This window comes from Euprymna scolopes, chromosome 40, assembly GCF_053919585.1.
Source record: "Euprymna scolopes isolate OS-2025 chromosome 40, ASM5391958v1, whole genome shotgun sequence".
NCBI classification, from domain to species: domain Eukaryota; kingdom Metazoa; phylum Mollusca; class Cephalopoda; order Sepiida; family Sepiolidae; genus Euprymna; species Euprymna scolopes.
In genome coordinates, this window is record NC_136521.1 from 2,843,738 (window position 1) to 2,862,850 (window position 19,113).

A 19,113-nucleotide genomic window follows, 5' to 3' on the forward strand; every position below is an offset into this window, starting at 1 on the left:
GAGAAAGTCTGCAGGGAAGAGAAAAGGGCACGCCCTCACTAAGCCATGAAGTCTATTTTGTACTCTGTTAAGGCGGGATAGGCCGTTTTTAGCAGCTCCTGCCCAGATGTATTAGCAGTACTCCATACATGGACGTACTTGACTTTTATATAGATAGAGAATTGCATAAGTTGTGAGATATCTTCTGGAGCGGAGGAAGAAATCAATGTCTGTTCTGTAGCGTGGGTGTACACAACATTTATAACGGCGACGACGATGAGATAGTTGTGAGGGAACGTGAAATGGCCAGTTCTATTTATACACGGAAAGGTAATACATTATTAATGAGCGGATACAGTTAACACTTTCGGAAGGGGTTTATTATAAAGGTGTTTTACAAGACGAAGAAAAAAAACACATTACCTTGCGGTTGAAATAACGACGAAAACAGATGCTTAAAAACAATGTGAAGACATTTATTACAGCCAGTAATCAGAATGATCCAGTATTCGATGCCGCATTCGGTTCCTACATTTTGTTCTCCATTCTCTGCCTCGAAAAAGGGATAAGGCTAACTCTCCTTCTCTGACTATTCTGAACTCAATTCTGAACTGACTTGACTGATTTTGAACTGTAACTTAACTGAATATAATGAACTATCTTTCTTTGTTACGGCAGAACGTGCTCAAATATGTCAATGTTTTTTCACATTGATTTTACATATTACATATGGTCCTGAATATGACCTTAAACTATATATGATGGTGCGGCCCCAGCCTGCAGGATTTGGGGTCAGTAGAGCCACTCTTTAATTGTCATTGCTCTCATGTCTACTCTGATCCGGACTGTTAGTACCTGTTAGGGTCCCAACTATGGGTTAAATAGAAACCGAATTAGTAAAAAACAAATATACTGTATTAAAAAATGACTGGGTTAGGCATTAAATAACCTGAAAAGGGTTGATATGCCGTAAAAAAACAACCAATCAACCAACATATTATATATGACTCCAAAACGTTTATGGCAACACAAAGACGTTTCTTAATTTACATTGTCCGATTCTTGCTGTCTTTTATATAGTTGTATAGTAATTTCTAATATAATGGCCACTTCTCTACATTCCTATCATTGTATCTAAACTGCAATATGCATTCTTCTTAACTTTCGATCACTGAGTTCGATTCTAGCATTCTCTTTTAATAAATATTATTTTCACTCCTATTAACTTGGTTTCTCTAATTACCGGGATCTTAACTTCGATATACGATAGAAGTGACATAAGTTCTTGCTAGTTATTCAAACTCTCAAGCTAACAAGTATATGCCCTTTTCTGATCACATATTATCATTACAAAGATTTGAGGTTATTTTTGTAATGCATATAAATAAATACCAAGACGTCTTACTATAGCAGCAGCTACATGACACGTATGCAAAGAATAAAGGTAGTGCGCGAGGTGACGCGTCAGCGAAGAATAAGGAAAAGCGGAGAGAAAGACGGCACCACTTGGTGAAAAGAGCGGCAAGGCATCTCGGCGTGAGATGAATGTGTGGCAGGTGATTGGCGACACCGTTTTGAAATAGGGGGTTTATGCTATGTCGGCATATTTTAGAATAGGTGTCTAAAAAATAATAACAGTACTTCAATAAAATATAAATGATTACGAATAATAATAATACTATGTTAAGCTAATAAACGTGGGGGGGCTGAATTATAAAGGATAAAATATAGAAATATTTTAAGTGAATAAGACAGAGGATAAACAAATGGTAGAATAAAGACGATAAAAATACAAAAGAATGTTGGGTGTATTAATATTAAAACATACAAGTATTATAAGAAATACAAGGGCATTATTGTAGGAGATTAAAAGTCGGTATGAAATTAAGTATAAAAGTATAAAATTATAAGGAGTCAAGTGAAAACAGAAATAAAATAGAATTATATTACGAAAATAAAGAAAATATACAGTAGCAGAGATTTGTTGTAATTTGGTTTAGGTTTTTGTTGGCAGTATCGAAATATTTAACAAATTAATTAATAAATAAATAGAAGTTTTGTGAGAAATGCAGTCTCCATCCGGTTTAATTGGTGATTCAAGGTAACATGTTTCGTTTGGTGATAGAAATTTTGCAATATTTAAGGATATTAAAGCTGGCAGGAGAATATAATGAATGAGCATTACCTGACTTTTCCGGGAGAAAAAAATTTGAAATGGCAATTAATTTCAGGGTGTAGTTTTTGATTCCAAATTCCTCATGCCCGAAATGAAAATACTCTTAGTTTATGATGTAGGTTTTCCGCATTACAATTACATAAAATCCAAATAATAGGAAGCGTGTTGAAGCGTGTGCTCCATCCCAACCATTGTCAATGGACCTGAGGTAATCTCGTCAGCATCAGACAAAGCACAACTCTTTGTCAAGAACTTTGCAGCTAATTCTACCCTTTGCGACCAAGGCCGCCAACCCCCAATATTTCCTTCTGTATCAGAAAACACGCTATGTGATATACGTATATCTGTACGTGATGTTGCCAAGCTAATCAAAAACCTTGATTCCAGTAAAGCAACTGGCCCTGACGGTATTCCAATTATAGTACTCAAAAAACTTCAACCTGAACTAGCGCCCATTCTTACAAAACTGTTTAAACGTTGTCTTAAGGAGAATAGTTTCCCATCTCCCTGGAAAATTTCATCAGTATGTCCTGTATTTACGAATTCAGGTGATCGCTCATCCCCTCTCAGTACAGGCCAATAAGTCTCCTGTGCGTCATGAGTAAGTTGCTAGAATATGTTTTAAATACAGAAGTAATCAACCATCACAACAAAAATAACCTTCTTAGTGGTACTCAATATGGTTTCCGTTCTGCTAGATCTACAGCAGATGTGCTTACAGTTATATCGCATAGGATTAGCAAATCTCTCGACGGAGGCAATCTTTCTAGGGCAATTGCTCTTGACATATCTAAGGCCTTTGATAGGGTATGGCATAAAGGTTTACTTCATAAGATCGCTAGCTATGGTATAGCTGGAAAAGTCTTCTCAATTATTAAATCATTTCTTTCTGATAGATTCATAAGAGTAGTAGTTGAGGGGCAAAAATCAGAAGCTCACAGTATTAATGCCGGTGTCCCTCAGGGGTCCATCCTGGGCCCGACTCTTTTCCTGATCTACATTAATGATCTTCCAAATCATATCCTTACATCATTTGTAGACATTTATGCTGACGACACTACCATTTATGGTAGCACATCTAAGACAGTAAACGACCAAGTTCTCTCCAATTCTCTCTCCTTTGATCTTGAGCACGTAGTACAATGGGGAAAGGAGTGGCTGGTTACTTTTAATGCATCTAAAACCAAGCTTCTCTCTTTACATCATCAACATTCTAATCGACATCTGGCATCAATTGAAATGAATGGCTCTCGTCTTCAGGAGGCCTCAAGTTTTGACAAGCTTCTGGGCTTGCCCATTACTCCTGATCTTAAATGGAACACGTACATCAAATCTGTTGCCAAGGCCGCTGGAAAAATGGTGGGATCTTTTTATCGATCCGGTAAATATCTCACTGCTGATGCTATTCTCTATCTATATAAGAGCCAGGTACGTCCAAGGATGGAATACTGTTGCCACATCTGGGCAGGAGCTGCTAGAAAGGACTTGTCCTGCCTTGATATAGTTCAAAATAGACTTCGTAGCCTCGTAGGAGATGTCCTTTTCTCTTCGCTGCAACCTCTATCTCACAGAAGAGATGTTGCGAGTTTGTCTCTGATGTATCGTTATTTTCATGGAAAGTGTTCGACTGAGCTTCAATCTATGGTCCCCCCTCGCCAAACTTTCACAAGAAACACTCGTCTAGCTGTAAACACTATCAATAATTCCCCCCACTCTTTATCTGTGCCTAAACCTAAACGTAGATTCCATGAACAAAGCTTCTTTCTTAGAACTGCACGCCTGTGGAATTGTCTTCCGTTTTCCTGCTTTCCGGCTGACTACAATATGGTTGTCTTCAAGTCTAACGTAAATAAGTTCTTGATGAGCCGTTCCATATAAGTTATCAAATTTACCAAATTTTCATTACTAATGATTACTATATTGTCCAATTTCTACTGTACACTCTTTAACCCTTATCCTTGAGTGGCCTCTTGGCCTTGATAATGTGGTGATTCCTATGTAAAAAAAAAATAATAATAGGAGTAATTCTTGGTTATAGATGAGCGGGAACCAAAACGTTGGGTTTTTAATAAGTAACGCAGCTCGGAATTGAAGCAAATTGTTGAATAGTGGTACATATTAAGGATAACGCTGGGTTCATATTAGTACAATACATATAACCGATAGTGATGAGGGAGCGACAGAGACAGAGAGAAGACATTTATATCTATACCATAGTGATGAGAGGAAGAGGAGACATTTACAGTTCTATTCTTAGATGTTTGGGACTTCATATATATACTGAGGGTGATAAGATGATATATGCACAGTTCTTTACCTTTTCATGTGTATAATGACGACACGAAGACAACAATTACAAACATCGATGGTGATTGTTTATTTCATTGTACCGGTCGAATAATGATGACGTCAGGAATTCACCTTTGGGATCTACATAGTTTAATGTTCTTTCCTTCGCTTCCAAAGGACTTTGACTCCAACTCTCTCCCTGACTGACTAGCAGACTCAACGGTTCTGCCTAAACTACTGCTCTGATCTCTAACTCTAGCTCCTATATTGAGAATCGCCCTTTTACTATGACGTCAGGTATGTGTTTCCCAAACGTGACCAATTCACGTGGCTATGCACACGTTTTTCTTAACGCACTTTTGACAACAAAGAATTGTCAAGTAACCTATTTTTTAACCTAACCTATTTTAACGATGTATTTTTAATTTGTATTGTTCATTCTTTTTAGAATTTAACAATAGACCTTTTTAACATTCCGATTTCTAACATTCTATTTCTGAACCTTGCTTACAAGGTTCGAGTCTCGGCTTATCCTAATCTCATTTTCACTTATCTAATGTTTTTATTATTTACATGGGAAGGGGACAGACCTTTTTGCTGTAACAAAATGAGACACGTGTTCAAAGACACAGGACTATAAAATATCAATATCGAAGTGAAAATGTGAAGAAAATAGATGAGGGAGGAGTAGGGTGAAGCGATTACACTAAAAGTCACAGGTTAAGAGGAAGTTTATCGACAGAATTGAGGGTTTTCCCCTATTTAAACTTTCTTTTGTGTCTGCATCTGGATCTTATTTCTAATTTAGATATTTATTTAAATTCATTTTTACTTTAATAAAAGAGTGACGTAACAGACGCATGTTGATATGAGAGAAAAAAATCAGGTGGTGATATATAACGAGGTGAGGTCTCGAGAATCGCTCAAAAATCGTAAATAAAACATAAATACAACTAATAATTGTCATTCTCGTATATTCAATCGAACTGTAAATTTTATTAGCCGTCTTTTTTTATTTTCGATGTTTCTAATATTTTTTTAATTTAAGCAAAAACGCTTTTAAATACGGTAAAATACAAAATAATACTTGTCCACGTAATTAAAAAGGTTACTTATCTTATCTACTGTAATTGTGCATGAAACTAAACGACCCTTCCATGAAGAAGGTTTCTTTCCTAGAAATGTCAGTCTGTGGAACACAATACCGTGGGGCTGTTTACCATCTAACTATAACATAGTATTTTTTAAATCTAATGTAAATAATTCCTTGTTTAGCTGTTGTCTATAATGGTAAAGTCGTATCACAGTTCTACCATTACATATCATGTTGCATCATTTTCTAACACGGATGAAGAAGGGAATAAGGATGCTAACCGACTTCACTTCGAAAAGGACACATTTCTGGTGACACCGGTTTACCCATCATCATTACTGATCATGATACCTCACCCTCCACCTAACACTTATTAATCTATAATATAAATTTCAACTGTCTGTTCAAATGCATGTATGTATGTATGTGTGTATGCCTGCGTAAAACTTTCGACAGAGGCGACGGATTTTCACGAGGTCGATATCGTTTTGAAGCCCGACCCATTAGACGACAAATATCGAAAAATCGACTAAAAATATATATTTCTGCACCCTCAAGTGGTCACTTTTCTACAAAAAGAGGTCGCTTTTTTCGCCGATATTTTCGAAAGCCATCCAGGTCTTTTTTATTGACTAGCCTTAATTTAAACCTTCGCCACTTCCGGTTTGGCGATGGACGCAAGGGCAAGACATCACATTTTTTTCACGTTCTTTTCCTCCTTCGCGGTACGGGTTCGAGCCTGCCTGCCTACTACCACTTTTTTTTTAACACACACCTCCAAACACTTGGGCAACGCCGGGCACCGTGACTAGTCTTATGTTCGTTTTATTGACTTTAAGGCCAAAACCTTTAATATTAATTTCTGTATTAGGTAATACTAATAGTTATTTACAGTAATAATTTTTATTTGTTTTGTAAAAGATTAGAACACTTGAAAACCTGAAAATGTTATAAAATGATGAATTCATTTTTTCTTTACGTTTTTTACGTTTGAATTTTCGCAAATAACACGGGTTTATCAAGGAGAGGATAGTCCGATGTAATTTCCTTTTATTTTTTTTTTTTATAATATTGTTATTAAGAAGTCGTGGCCTCCTCAAGAGAAAAACGTCTTGTGTCGGTGATTTTCAAAATCCGTGTGTGTAATCGTTCGGTTTAAGCGCGAAATTTAAGTAATGACGATTCACGAATTTTTTAGAAAATATTTTTTATATAAATTTAACAATCTCAGGTTTTCAAATGTTAAAAATGATAAAATCATTTTGGTCCCCCGAAAAAGGAGGGTGGGCCTTTAAATTCACCATTTTCCGTTCATCCGTTCATCCGTTCGTCTGTCCGCACTTTTCTCAATAACTACGCCTTGGATGTTTTTTCTTTAAATTTTGTACAAACATTTAACATAATATGAGTAAAAAAGTAACAGAACGGATTTTACGGGAAAACTCTTGTTGCCCTCCTAGGGCTGCATTTCGGATTAAAATGGCAGATGTTGACACTTTCGTGCTTATTTAAAAATATTAATACTTTGGATTTTTATAAAACTTGGGTGTACTCCAGGGGATCGTTTCTGGCGAATAAAAACACTCAATTTTTGTGACTATTTTACCATATTTGCCCAAAATTTTCTGCGTATGTCTATTTAGCAGTTTTGCATGGTGCTGAACTTAAAGTTAAATATGTTAAGGCTTTGGGGACTTTTGGTGCTTAATGAAAGCGGAGGCGGGCAATGATAGACTTAGTCATTTCTTTTTTGCATGGTACTGAACTCAAATTTAAATAAGTTAAGGCCTTGGGACTTTTGAGCTAAATGGGAGGGGGGGGGCAAAGATGGGCTTAGTCATTTCTTTTTTGCATGGTACTGAACTCAAATTTAAATAAGTTAAGGCCTTGGGACTTTTGAGCTAAATGGGAGGGGGGACAAAGATGGGTTTAGTCATTTCTTTTTTGCATGGTACTGAACTCAAATTTAAATAAGTTAAGGCCTTGGGACTTTTGAGCTAAATGTGAGGGGGGACAAAGATGGGCTTAATCATTTCTTTATTGCATGGTACTGAACTCAAATTTAAAGAAGTTAAGGCCTTGGGACTTTTTTGAGCTAAATGGGAGGGGGGACAAAGATGGGCTTAGTCATTTCTTTTTTGCATGGTACTGAACTCAAATTTAAATAAGTTAAGGCCTTGGGACTTTTGAGCTAAATGGGAGGGGGGACAAAGATGGGCTTAGTCATTTCTTTTTTGCATGGTACTGAACTCAAATTTAAATATGTTAAGGCCTTGGGACTTTTGGAGCTAAATGGGAGGGGGGGGGCAAAGATGGGCTTAGTCATTTCTTTTTTGCATGGTACTGAACTCAAATTTAAATAAGTTAAGGCCTTGGGACTTTTGAGCTAAATGGGAGGGGGGACAAAGATGGGTTTAGTCATTTCTTTTTTGCATGGTACTGAACTCAAATTTAAATAAGTTAAGGCCTTGGGACTTTTGAGCTAAATTGGAGGGGGGACAAAGATGGGCTTAATAATTTCTTTATTGCATGGTACTGAACTCAAATTTAAAGAAGTTAAGGCCTTGGGACTTTTTTGAGCTAAATGGGAGGGGGGACAAAGATGGGCTTAGTCATTTCTTTTTTGCATGGTACTGAACTCAAATTTAAATAAGTTAAGGCCTTGGGACTTTTGAGCTAAATGGGAGGGGGGACAAAGATGGGCTTAGTCATTTCTTTTTTGCATGGTACTGAACTCAAATTTAAATAAGTTAAGGCCTTGGAACTTTTGAGCTAAATGGGAGGGGGACAAAGATGGGCTTAGTCATTTCTTTATTGCATGGTGCTGAACTCAAATTTAAATAAGTTAAGGCCTTGGGACTTTTGAGCTAAATGGGAGGGGGGACAAAGATGGGCTTAGTCATTTCTTTTTTGCATGGTACTGAACTCAAATTTAAATAAGTTAAGGCCTTGGGACTTTTGAGCTAAATGGGAGGGGGGACAAAGATGGGTTTAGTCATTTCTTTTTTGCATGGTGCTGAACTCAAATTTAAATAAGTTAAGGCCTTGAGACTTTTGAGCTAAATGGGAGGGGGGGACAAAGATGGGCTTAGTCATTTCTTTTTTGCATGGTGCTGAACTCAAATTTAAATAAGTTAAGGCCTTGGGACTTTTGAGCTAAATAGGGGGGGGACAAAGATGGGCTTAGTCATTTCTTTTTTTTGCATGGTACTGAACTCAAATTAAAATAAGTTAAGGCCTTGAGACTTTTGAGCTAAATGGGAGGGGGGACAAATATGGGTTTAGTCATTTCTTTTTTGCATGGTGCTAAACTCAAATTTAAATAAGTTAAGGCCTTGAGACTTTTGAGCTAAATGGGAGGGGGGACAAAGATGGGCTTAGTCATTTCTTTTTTGCATGGTACTGAACTCAAATTTAAATAAGTTAAGGCCTTGGGACTTTTGAGCTAAATAAGAGGGGGGACAAAGATGGGCTTAGTCATTTCTTTTTTGCATGGTGCTGAACTCAAATTTAAATAAGTTTAGGCCTTGGGACTTTTGAGCTAAATAGGGGGGGGGCAAAGATGGGCTTAGTCATTTCTTTTTTTTGCATGGTACTGAACTCAAATTAAAATAAGTTAAGGCCTTAGGACTTTTGAGCTAAATGGGAGGGGGACAAAGATGGGCTTAATCATTTCTTTATTGCATGGTGCTGAACTCAAATTTAAATAAGTTAAGGCCTTGGGACTTTTGAGCTAAATGGGGGTGGGGACAAAGATGGGCTTAGTCATTTCTTTTTTGCATGGTGCTGAACACAAATTAAAATAAGTTAAGGCTTTGGCGACTTTTGGAGCTAAATGGGGGAAATGATGGACTCAGTCATTTCTTTTTTTTTTTTGCACGGTGCACAACTCAAATTTACATATGTTAAGGCGTAAAAATGCACCGTTGTTCATTTTCACTAGGATTTGACGTCCCCTGGGGACTTGGGACACTAAATAGGGGAGGGACAATGCTGAACTTAGTAATGTTTTTATACCTCGTTCACTGTGCACTCACGTTTGGGATACTAAATAGGGGAGGGACAATGCTGAACTGAGTAATGTTTTTATGCCTCGTTCACTGTGCACTCACGTTTGTTTATTTACTGTTCAGGTTTTCAAGTGTTATTTACTTATTTTATTTACTTATTTTATTTAGTTATGTCTACTTTTGTTTGTTTCAGAGTTATTTGCAACTGCAGTACGTGAACACCTGTAATCGTGTTCTTCCTTTCCTGGAAAAAAATCTGGCAGCAAAGACCGGAAGCAACTTTTTCTTAGGTGATCAGGTGAGCTTTAATTCTAGAAACTACTTAATGTCATACTCTCCAGATCTCTACTTAGACCGAGATATTACTATATGTAAACTTAGTTATGTTTACCAATGTGCATATATAACAGAGCGCTGGCGTGTTGCAGAAATAACAGCGACAACCAACCTATTAAAATACTGAACCGTGTGCCAGGTGACGTCACGGCAAGGAAGTAGGGAAGAAAAATTTTACAAAAAGGGAAAAACACAAACCGTTGAGAAGTATAGAGTTAGTTTTATTACACATGAGAGTTGAGATTGACATAGTCGGACAAAGATAGAGGATCATGTGCTCGACACGACAGAGTCTTATTTAACACATTAAAGTATGGGACGACTTGAACAAGACACAAGGTATTATTCTCAAAAGTACCTGTAAATAAATGTCTGTTTTTTACTGAAATAAAAGGTAAATCAAAATTTTTCCATTCTTTGGTTTTCTTGAGACGTTGACTACATGTTTATATGTGTATAAAGTTACACATGTATTTATTGTAATCATATATTTTGTGCATATATATATACTTATATATATATATATATATATATATACATATATATATATATATAAATTATAAATAATCATTTTATCCATACAGACCTTAGTGTTTCATGATTTATAAATCATAATTAGAGGAAGCGACGATTTCCGCTGGCTGAAGGAATGAGATCTCATCAGGAAGCCATCTCTGACTCCACTAGAAAGTAACGTCACTCCTACGCCACTCTCAATCGCCATTAGAATTAAAGGAAATGTAACATTTATAAACCCAGATATAAACACAATTTTATTCGAACGATTTATAGTGATCAAGCGACCGGAAATCGCGATCTCGAAAGGATCGTGTTTTCATTTCCCAGACAGTGACTAACTTGTAAGAACTTTCTGTTAGATTATAGCCGGGTAGACGCAGTTTATTACATGTTTATTTATCTATTTATCTATTTATCTGTTAACTTATATATCTGTCTATCTGGCTATGTAATTATCTATCAACCTAGACAACAAATAATTTGAATCGTGGCATTTTTTGCTAGGTGTAACATTTTGTTGGCCGGTCAGTTTCACCGGAAGTATCAAAGGGGAACCGAAGGTAATATGCCAGGTGCCCCGGTATGAGTAAGCTACGTTACGCTTAGTTGAATTAGATTTGAGACTCTGAGCAAGCAAGATGGGTTAAGAAGGTCTCCCCATGAGGGAGATGACTGTCTCAAATAACCAAAAATTGTTGGTCATTCCATGTTTGCTGAGGAGATACCTGGGAACGAATAAAATACATATAAAAATGTACAATACCTTGGGTCCCTGACTTGAAGCGTTTTTGTTGCAATGGGTTCAAGCTCCCCCTAACGACGGTTGGCGACCCCCAAGAAGTAACCAGTAGCAGACAAAATGTCCTCTTGTGTTATCTGTCTTATATGTTTGACGCGAACACACCCTAAACACTAGTCGAGTCCCGGATCCTTAAGATAGACAGGATGAACAATAGTCCGTTATATACGTACCATATATATATATATATATATATATATATATATATATATATATATATATATATATATGTATATATATATATATATATATATATATATATATATATGGTGGATTCTCTCATCGAACACGATGAATGAGGGTTCAGTATGCAATCTTCAGCAGCTCCCAAGCTCTGTAACACCACATGCGTAATTGCAATCCTGTAAACGTCCGGCACACTCCTCCGCAGATTGTGAACTTTCATATGCTCGTCGGTCAAAGATGCCTTCTAGAGTGAACAGATAACCCTGCTTTGCTGTGTGCTCTGAAACCACAATGGAATAAATTTTTAGGTGGATGTTTCTTGTGTTTTGCCTTCATATTTGCACGAAGGGCGTCCCTATGACAAAGGCGGTTATGGTCAAATTTTTGGGTCCCCAGGAAACCCATCTTCCTCTATTTTCTGCGATCCCCTGCTGCACTCTCCCAGGAACTCAGAGAAATTCCACAATATATATATACATATACAATATCTATTACGACACTATATATATATATATATATATATATATATATATATATATATATATATATATCAAGATCGTACCAGTGGTTTCATTGCGCTGAATCAACCGTAAGAGGTTAGAAAGTGTCAGCACAAATTATATATAGTGTCGTAATAAATATTGTATTTTCAGCTGTCACACCACAATAAAGCATTTTATTGATTGTTTTCATCGCCTCCAGACATGCGCTATATATATATATATATATATATATATATATATATATATATATATATATATATATATATATATATATATGGCCCGTTAGGATAAGAATAAATAATATACGATTTAGTTAGATGACAACGCAGTACACGTCGATTTTATAACAACATAACAATAACTGTAAATTATAGCTTATGATATTTTATACCCAGACACAATAGTATTTCTTATAACACATTATTGTCTTATATGTACGTTTTTATTGAAATCGATTTATATATAATGACTTTTTGGAGGTTCTTCATTTATTCAACTTTGGTTTGCGTTGATCATGTTTATTTCCCTTTATTAGATCTATTCTATTTTGTTACCCGAAGCAAGAAAATTTAATATTAGTAGGATGCTAACTGCGCCCCTTATGTTGCTTATCAAACGAGCTCCTGCCGATCAATGAGCTCAGCCAGTGTTTAGATGGTCTTCTTCGCTTCCGTTTCCTTCTGTTATCTATTCTAAACGTATATTACATAATCCGTTTTCATACTTTTTGGCATAAGCGGCCCTAAATAAGTTTCCAGATTTTTTTCCATATATTATTACTCATACACATAGGAATCTCTAGTCTCATCCAAAGTAATCTCCTCAAGCTCCAATACACTTGCATCATTCCAAAATTTCTGGATGCCACATGTAAGTCCTCATGTGTGTAAGAGAGCGCGGCCGCGCGTGTTGCAGCAGTAACATCAACAACCAATATATCAAAATGCTGAACCGTGTGCGAGGTAATGTCACAGCAAGGAAGAACGTCAGAAAAATTGTACAAAAAAAGAAGAACACGGACCGTTGAGAAAGATATAGTTGTATTACACATGTGGGTTGATAGTGACATAGTCGGACAAAGACAGAGAATCACGTGTTCGGCACGGCACAGTCTTATTAAACACATGTATGTATGGGCCGACTTGAACAAGAAACAAGGTATTATTCTAAAAAGTACCTGTAAATAAATGTCTGTTGTTTCACTGAAATAAAAGGTGAATCAAATTTTTTCGATTGTCTTGGTTTTCTTGAGATTTTGACTACATGTTTATACAAATATATAAAGTTACACATATATTTATTGTAATTATAGATTTTATACAGTTCCAATACACTTGCACCATTTCAACAATTTCTGGATGCCCCATGTAAGTCCTCATGTGTGAGAGTATCAATTACCCTCGTAACAATCTCTTTCATCTCCTTAATTTCTCATAACGACAGCCTCGTGAACTTAAGCAAATAAGTAAAAGTCACAGGGAGCAACGTTTGGAAATTAGGAAGGGCGGGGAACTGTCTTGGTGCCCAGCTTACTCTTGACAACGTCTTTCTTTCTGATTTCCTGTGAGCACTCTTTGGGACACACTTCGCGCAAATCTTCCTCATCTTCAGATAATCGCAAATAACTTGCTGTAGAGTTCCTACACTGACATAAAACTGAATTTATTGTCTCCATAGACAAACGACAATCCTTATCTATGAAATTATTTATTTGGGCAATCACCTCTGGTGTTCGGACGTTCTTACTCCTCTCACACCTCTAATCATCCTCCACAGATTCCCTTCCCTCTTTTCAAACTTTCATGCTACTGAAAAATTAATACTCGATTCATGCAAGATGCTCCAAAAGCAATCTAAAGAATTTCATACATTTCTTTTGAATTTCCCCAAGTTTACAACATAATTTTATTGCATATCGTTCTTTTAAAATGTCCTCACGTCCAGATTGCATTTTTGAAATTCACCAGCTGTGACAATCAGGATTTAGCAGGGTGTATTTTAATTCCTGTTGTAACTGTCCATTTGAACCTGGCACCATAAAAATTAGTCAGTCATTTTATAAGAAATAATATTTATTGTCTCCATAGACACACGACGGTCCTTATCTGCGTAATTCTTTATTTGGCCAATCAACTTTGGTGTTTTAGACTTTCTTACTCCTCTCACACCTCTAATCAGCCCCCACAGTTTACTTCCCTCTTTTGAATATTTTATACTACTGAAAAAACTTATGCTCGATTCATGCAGGATTGCATTTTAGAAATTCACCAGCTGTGACAATTAGGCGTTAGTAGGGTGTATCTCAATTCCTCGTGTAGGTGTTCGTTTTAACCTGACATCATAAAAATTGGTTAGTCATTTTATAAGAATATACTGAATATTTAAGCGACTGCGAAAATTGTAAACGCCTGTACGAAAATATATGGAAACTTATTAAAGGCATCTCGTTTGTCCAAATAGTTTAAATACCTTGTCATCTTTACCAATAGATTACTAGAGTTACTTACCTTGTATCTGTGTTCATGTTGCAATATTTTTGATCGACAAACCCGACAGGCTGCTAAATCCCACTGCAACACTGTAGAGATCCCTAGATGTAAAAGATCTTTCTACTCCAATAGTTTCTTCCCCAGAACCGCTAGACTCTGGAATTCCATTCCAGGTCCCTGCTTCCCCAACAGTACTGACGTGCAGAAGTTCAAGTGTAACGTGAACCGACATCTTGCTGCTCAAATCCCTAAATAGTACCCCAGTAGTTGTTGCCCCTGATAGTACCCTACACCAAAGTGGCAATTTGCCTTGTTTGGGGTGAAAATGTAATTAAAAAAAAAAAATTTTAAACATTCGGGAGATTCTATTTATAAACAAATAATACTTCAAGAAACTGACGAATCAATTTCATTCACGTTCTGCTACCAACCAATCAGAAACCAGAATTGCTCCATAAATATTAGACCTTTTTCTGTAACAACATCTCATGTTTCCTTCGTACCAACAAGTGAAGAATCTTTTGTTCTGTCTACTGAGAATCAGTTACCTCAAAGACGTGTGTAGAAGAACTAACCATCGGAAACTGTTCTGTCTACTGAGAACCAGTCATCTCCAGGACGTGTGTAGAACACATAACCATCGGAAACTGTGCTGAAACTCATCATGGCTTACAAATCTAGAAATCCGATTTTGTTTTAATAGGGAAGTGATCTGTAAAGTAGCAGCCAGTCATAAAACTAATTGTATCATTTTGGAACGTTTCTGTTAATGAACGTTGATCTTTTCATTAGGGTCTTATAAGGTTAAAAAAGGTATTTCTGTCTTTACCTCAATTTCTTTGAAAACCATGTAAACCAATGTCATATCCTGTGTCCAAAGTATACAACATATGTTGAGAATAAAGACCAGATTAGTTTATAGATAATATTTAGGTTAAATATTAATTTATTTATTCATAATAATTCAAATAAATTAATTCATTCTCAGTAATTATTAATATTTTTTATTTGTTCAGTTGTTTCGAATATTGAATTATTTATATGTTAATTAAAGAATTGTTAGTAAAACTATGTTATGTGATTCATAATTTATCTGTGTTACTTAATAATCGACGAAGATTTAAGCTATTTCTACATGCATACAAAGCTGTGTTTCTTGTTTTCAGTTTTTACACACGCTTCGTCCATTCCTCAAGGTTAAACGATAAAAGTGTTCATTGATTGAGATTGTCGGACTGTTCCCCAGTTCGATACAAAACACCTGATGAAGGCCGGAGGGCAAAACGGCCGAAACATTGTGACGATAACAACCAAGATGAGGAAGTCAGTCCGACAATCTTAATCAATGAAAACACCTCATCTCAAAAATACAGACAATTACTATTCAGTAATCAGTGTTATAAGATGACAGTATTTTTGTGGCCAAGGTATACAACATTTGGTATTGTTGTTAATAGTTGAGATAAGTTTGTTGTACATACTATCTGTAATAAATTATTAAAGTATTTATTCATCAAATTAAACGAAATTAATTTATATATTATTGATTTTTTATTATGTGTTCACTTTTTTCGAATATTGAATTATTCATATTCATATTAGAAGTTTTTTTGTTTGTTTTTTTTTACATAGGCATCACCACATTATCAAGGCCCAGAGGCCACTCAAGGATAAGGGTTAAAGAGTGTACAGTAGAAATTGGTCAATATAGTAATCATTAGTAATGAAAATTTGGTAAATTTTATAACTTATATGGAACGGCTCATCAAGAACTTATTAACTTTAGACTTGAAGACAACCATATTGTAGTCAGCCGGAAAGCAGGAAAACGGAAGACAATTCCACAGGCGTGCAGTTCTAAGAAAGAAGCTTTGTTCATGGAATCTACGTTTAGGTTTAGGCACAGATAAAGAGTGGGGGAAATTATTGATAGTGTGTACAGCTAAGTATTAAGTATTATTACAATAGGTTGTTTATATATTACGTACCAATCAACAAAAATTTAAGCTATGTTTTATATGCATACATAAAAGAGATGTCTGTGGGGGGTAACTTTTTCATGAGGCTTTCCGGCCCTTTCTCGATTTCTGCAATAATCTGTGATGCATTCCTTCATCAATAAAATTACAAAATGAAAACAAAAACTGCGTTTACAATTTCCACCTTATTCCCATTTCAAAATTATCAAATTAATCGAAGTCGTACTTCAAGCTCGATTTCTGCCAATATTTCGAATCCTATCGCGTTACTCTCTAGTATTATATACGGCATAATCACGTTGACACACTGGTTCCTATTGAATCGCCGAAGTTAAGCTACTTAAACCTGGTAAGTACAATATGGGGGATCAGTTGAGATTTCCAGGTGCTGTACGTGTTCGCCGATTTTATCAGCATTGTTTCCAGTCGTCCTAGTAGTCTCACTGCCTCTGAACTAAAGCAGTACTGATTCAGAATATGTATGGTTGAGGATTGCGCAACTGTTACCTCATACTTTATACGCCCCCCTACAGGAGCATCTGTTGTCTTTTGAGACTGAACGGAAGCATTAACTTTCTAGTGTGTCGATTATATTCACTATCCGCTCTATTCAGAGTAATTTTATTCTATCTACAAGATGACAGTCCGACACGCAAAACATCTGACACGCTTGTAAGCTTGTAAATGTTCGTTAAAATATTATTTAAAAAAAAATGATTTGCCTTTTGTATTTTTTTTCAGATGTTGCTGTGTGATATGATGTGTTACAGCTGCTTGGAGAACCCTTTCCTTGAAAACAAGGGCATGTTTGCTAAATACCCTAATCTGATTAAATTGAGGGACCGTGTGGCAGCCCATCCTAAAATATGTGCTTACCTCAAAAGCCGTTGCATCTCAAAATGGTAGAAGAATACAAAGGGACGATAAAGGAGCATCTACTTTCATTTCCTTCTTTGTTATTAATTAATTTGTCAATGTGATTCAACTGTGCACTAATAAAACTTGTTTTTATCCCTAATTGATATTAAAAAAGGAGTGTAATGAACTTCTTGTTCATTTTTTTCGTGAACCTTCCTATGAATGATACAAACGAGGATTCTTCGTCTCTGGTGTATCAAATGTTTAATTTCCTGCGGGTAAACCCACTAGTATATATTTTGCTCAGTTGAAAATAATCCCTCCCTATATATATAAAATGAACTAATTTTCCTCTCTGATTTTGACCTTAATAGAATTAAAAATCAAGACATCTCATGCAAATGTAATATGCACAAACTGCAGCACAATATCTGAGGTGTGTTATATGCCTATTTCCTATCCACTTCCTCGATAATCGTAGATTCCTATATTCTTTCTGCTGAGAGTTCACAGGCAAAATTGGTTAAAATCAATGGAAGTGATAAAATTTTTTCTCTCTAATAAATTGCTCCTTCCTCCGCCACCACTTAACACCATTGTGGGATCGTCCACAAGGGACAGTTACGAAAGAACACCGGTTTGGGTTTTCTTTACTTCGTAGTTGCTTAAAAAAACTGGAATGGACGCACAATGAACTTAACCGAATCGAAGGGTAATTTATGCCATTTTTTCTCGCTTTTCGCTGTTTTTTTTTGGGGGGGGGTATTACTTTTTTTTTTTACTTTAAGCCCCCTCCTTACACACACACACCCCCAAGCAACCGAGCAATGCCGGGTTCCCCCGCTAGTAGGAAATAAAATTGTAGTCGGGATTAACTTGGTAATCTCGTTGTTAGTTTATACTGTACCTTTGGAATTGATAAAAACGCGTATGACGTCACAATGTCTATATAATGAGAGACAGAGGAACTCAAAGATAAATAATTCTTAAGAAGCTCTGAAAGTGAGTTAAAGGCAGTTGAAAAATGCCTTATAAAATAGTGATTATAGATATATCGCTGCAACTATTAAAAAACATCGGTAAGTTTTTTTTTTAAAGATTAGCTCACACAGACTATCGCTCAGGCGAATTGAGTTTTTCTTATTTTATCATATTCTTTTCTAAAACTTACTCGATGTTTATCTGTTCATACCAATAAATACAGAAGAGTAATCCTGTCCCTGAAAGAAGCTGATTAATATAATAGCTATTGTAGCTGAAATTTTTTTAGATGTTTATGGTGTGGGATAATTTTTTTTTAAAGATATTAGTTTGGAGATATATATTTTGCAGAATTTTTAATTTTGATTCCATATGTATTTTAAAATAATTTTCGTCATAATACCTTTATTTTATATATCATTTTAAAGGGCGGTCCTCGCTCTATCTAATCGTTTAAATTACAATCGTTTTAAAACAATTATGTCTTCTTTTCAGGATGTTTAATATACAATGGAAGAAAAAGCAAATTCGCATAATTTTCTCGTTTCAATTCAAGCTAGGCCTAAAAGCTGCTGAAACAGCTCGTAATATAAACGAAGCGTTTGCTAACTTAACCTCTACTCAACGCACAGCGCAATGGTAGCTTGAGAAATTTTGTGGCTGCGACGAGCGTCTTCAAGATGGTCGTAGTCGTAATGGTCGACCACCGGATGTTGACAACGCTCAATTAAGAGCCTTAATTGAAGCCAATCCACATAACTGTTCCGGAACTTGCTTCTGAATTAGATGTAAGGTATATGACGACTTTTAACCACGTGAGAGAGATTGGAAAGACAAAATCTTGATAAATTGAACGCAACCTACAGAAACGATGTTATGAAGTGTCATCTTCTGTTCTTTTACACAAAAAGAACGA

General features: G+C 35.9%; 1 protein-coding gene across 1 annotated transcript in view; it reads left to right on the top strand.

The window, feature by feature from the left end:
- Window positions 1–17,264, top strand: part of LOC145265287 (S-crystallin SL20-1-like) — a 63,017-nt gene extending 45,753 nt beyond the window's left edge. The window contains exons 4-5 of the mRNA XM_080121065.1: window positions 9,741–9,845; window positions 17,100–17,264. Of these exons, the coding sequence (XP_079977191.1) occupies window positions 9,741–9,845; window positions 17,100–17,264 (270 nt within the window). The remainder of the gene's footprint in view (window positions 1–9,740; window positions 9,846–17,099) is intronic.
- Window positions 17,265–19,113: the final 1,849 nt, after the last annotated feature.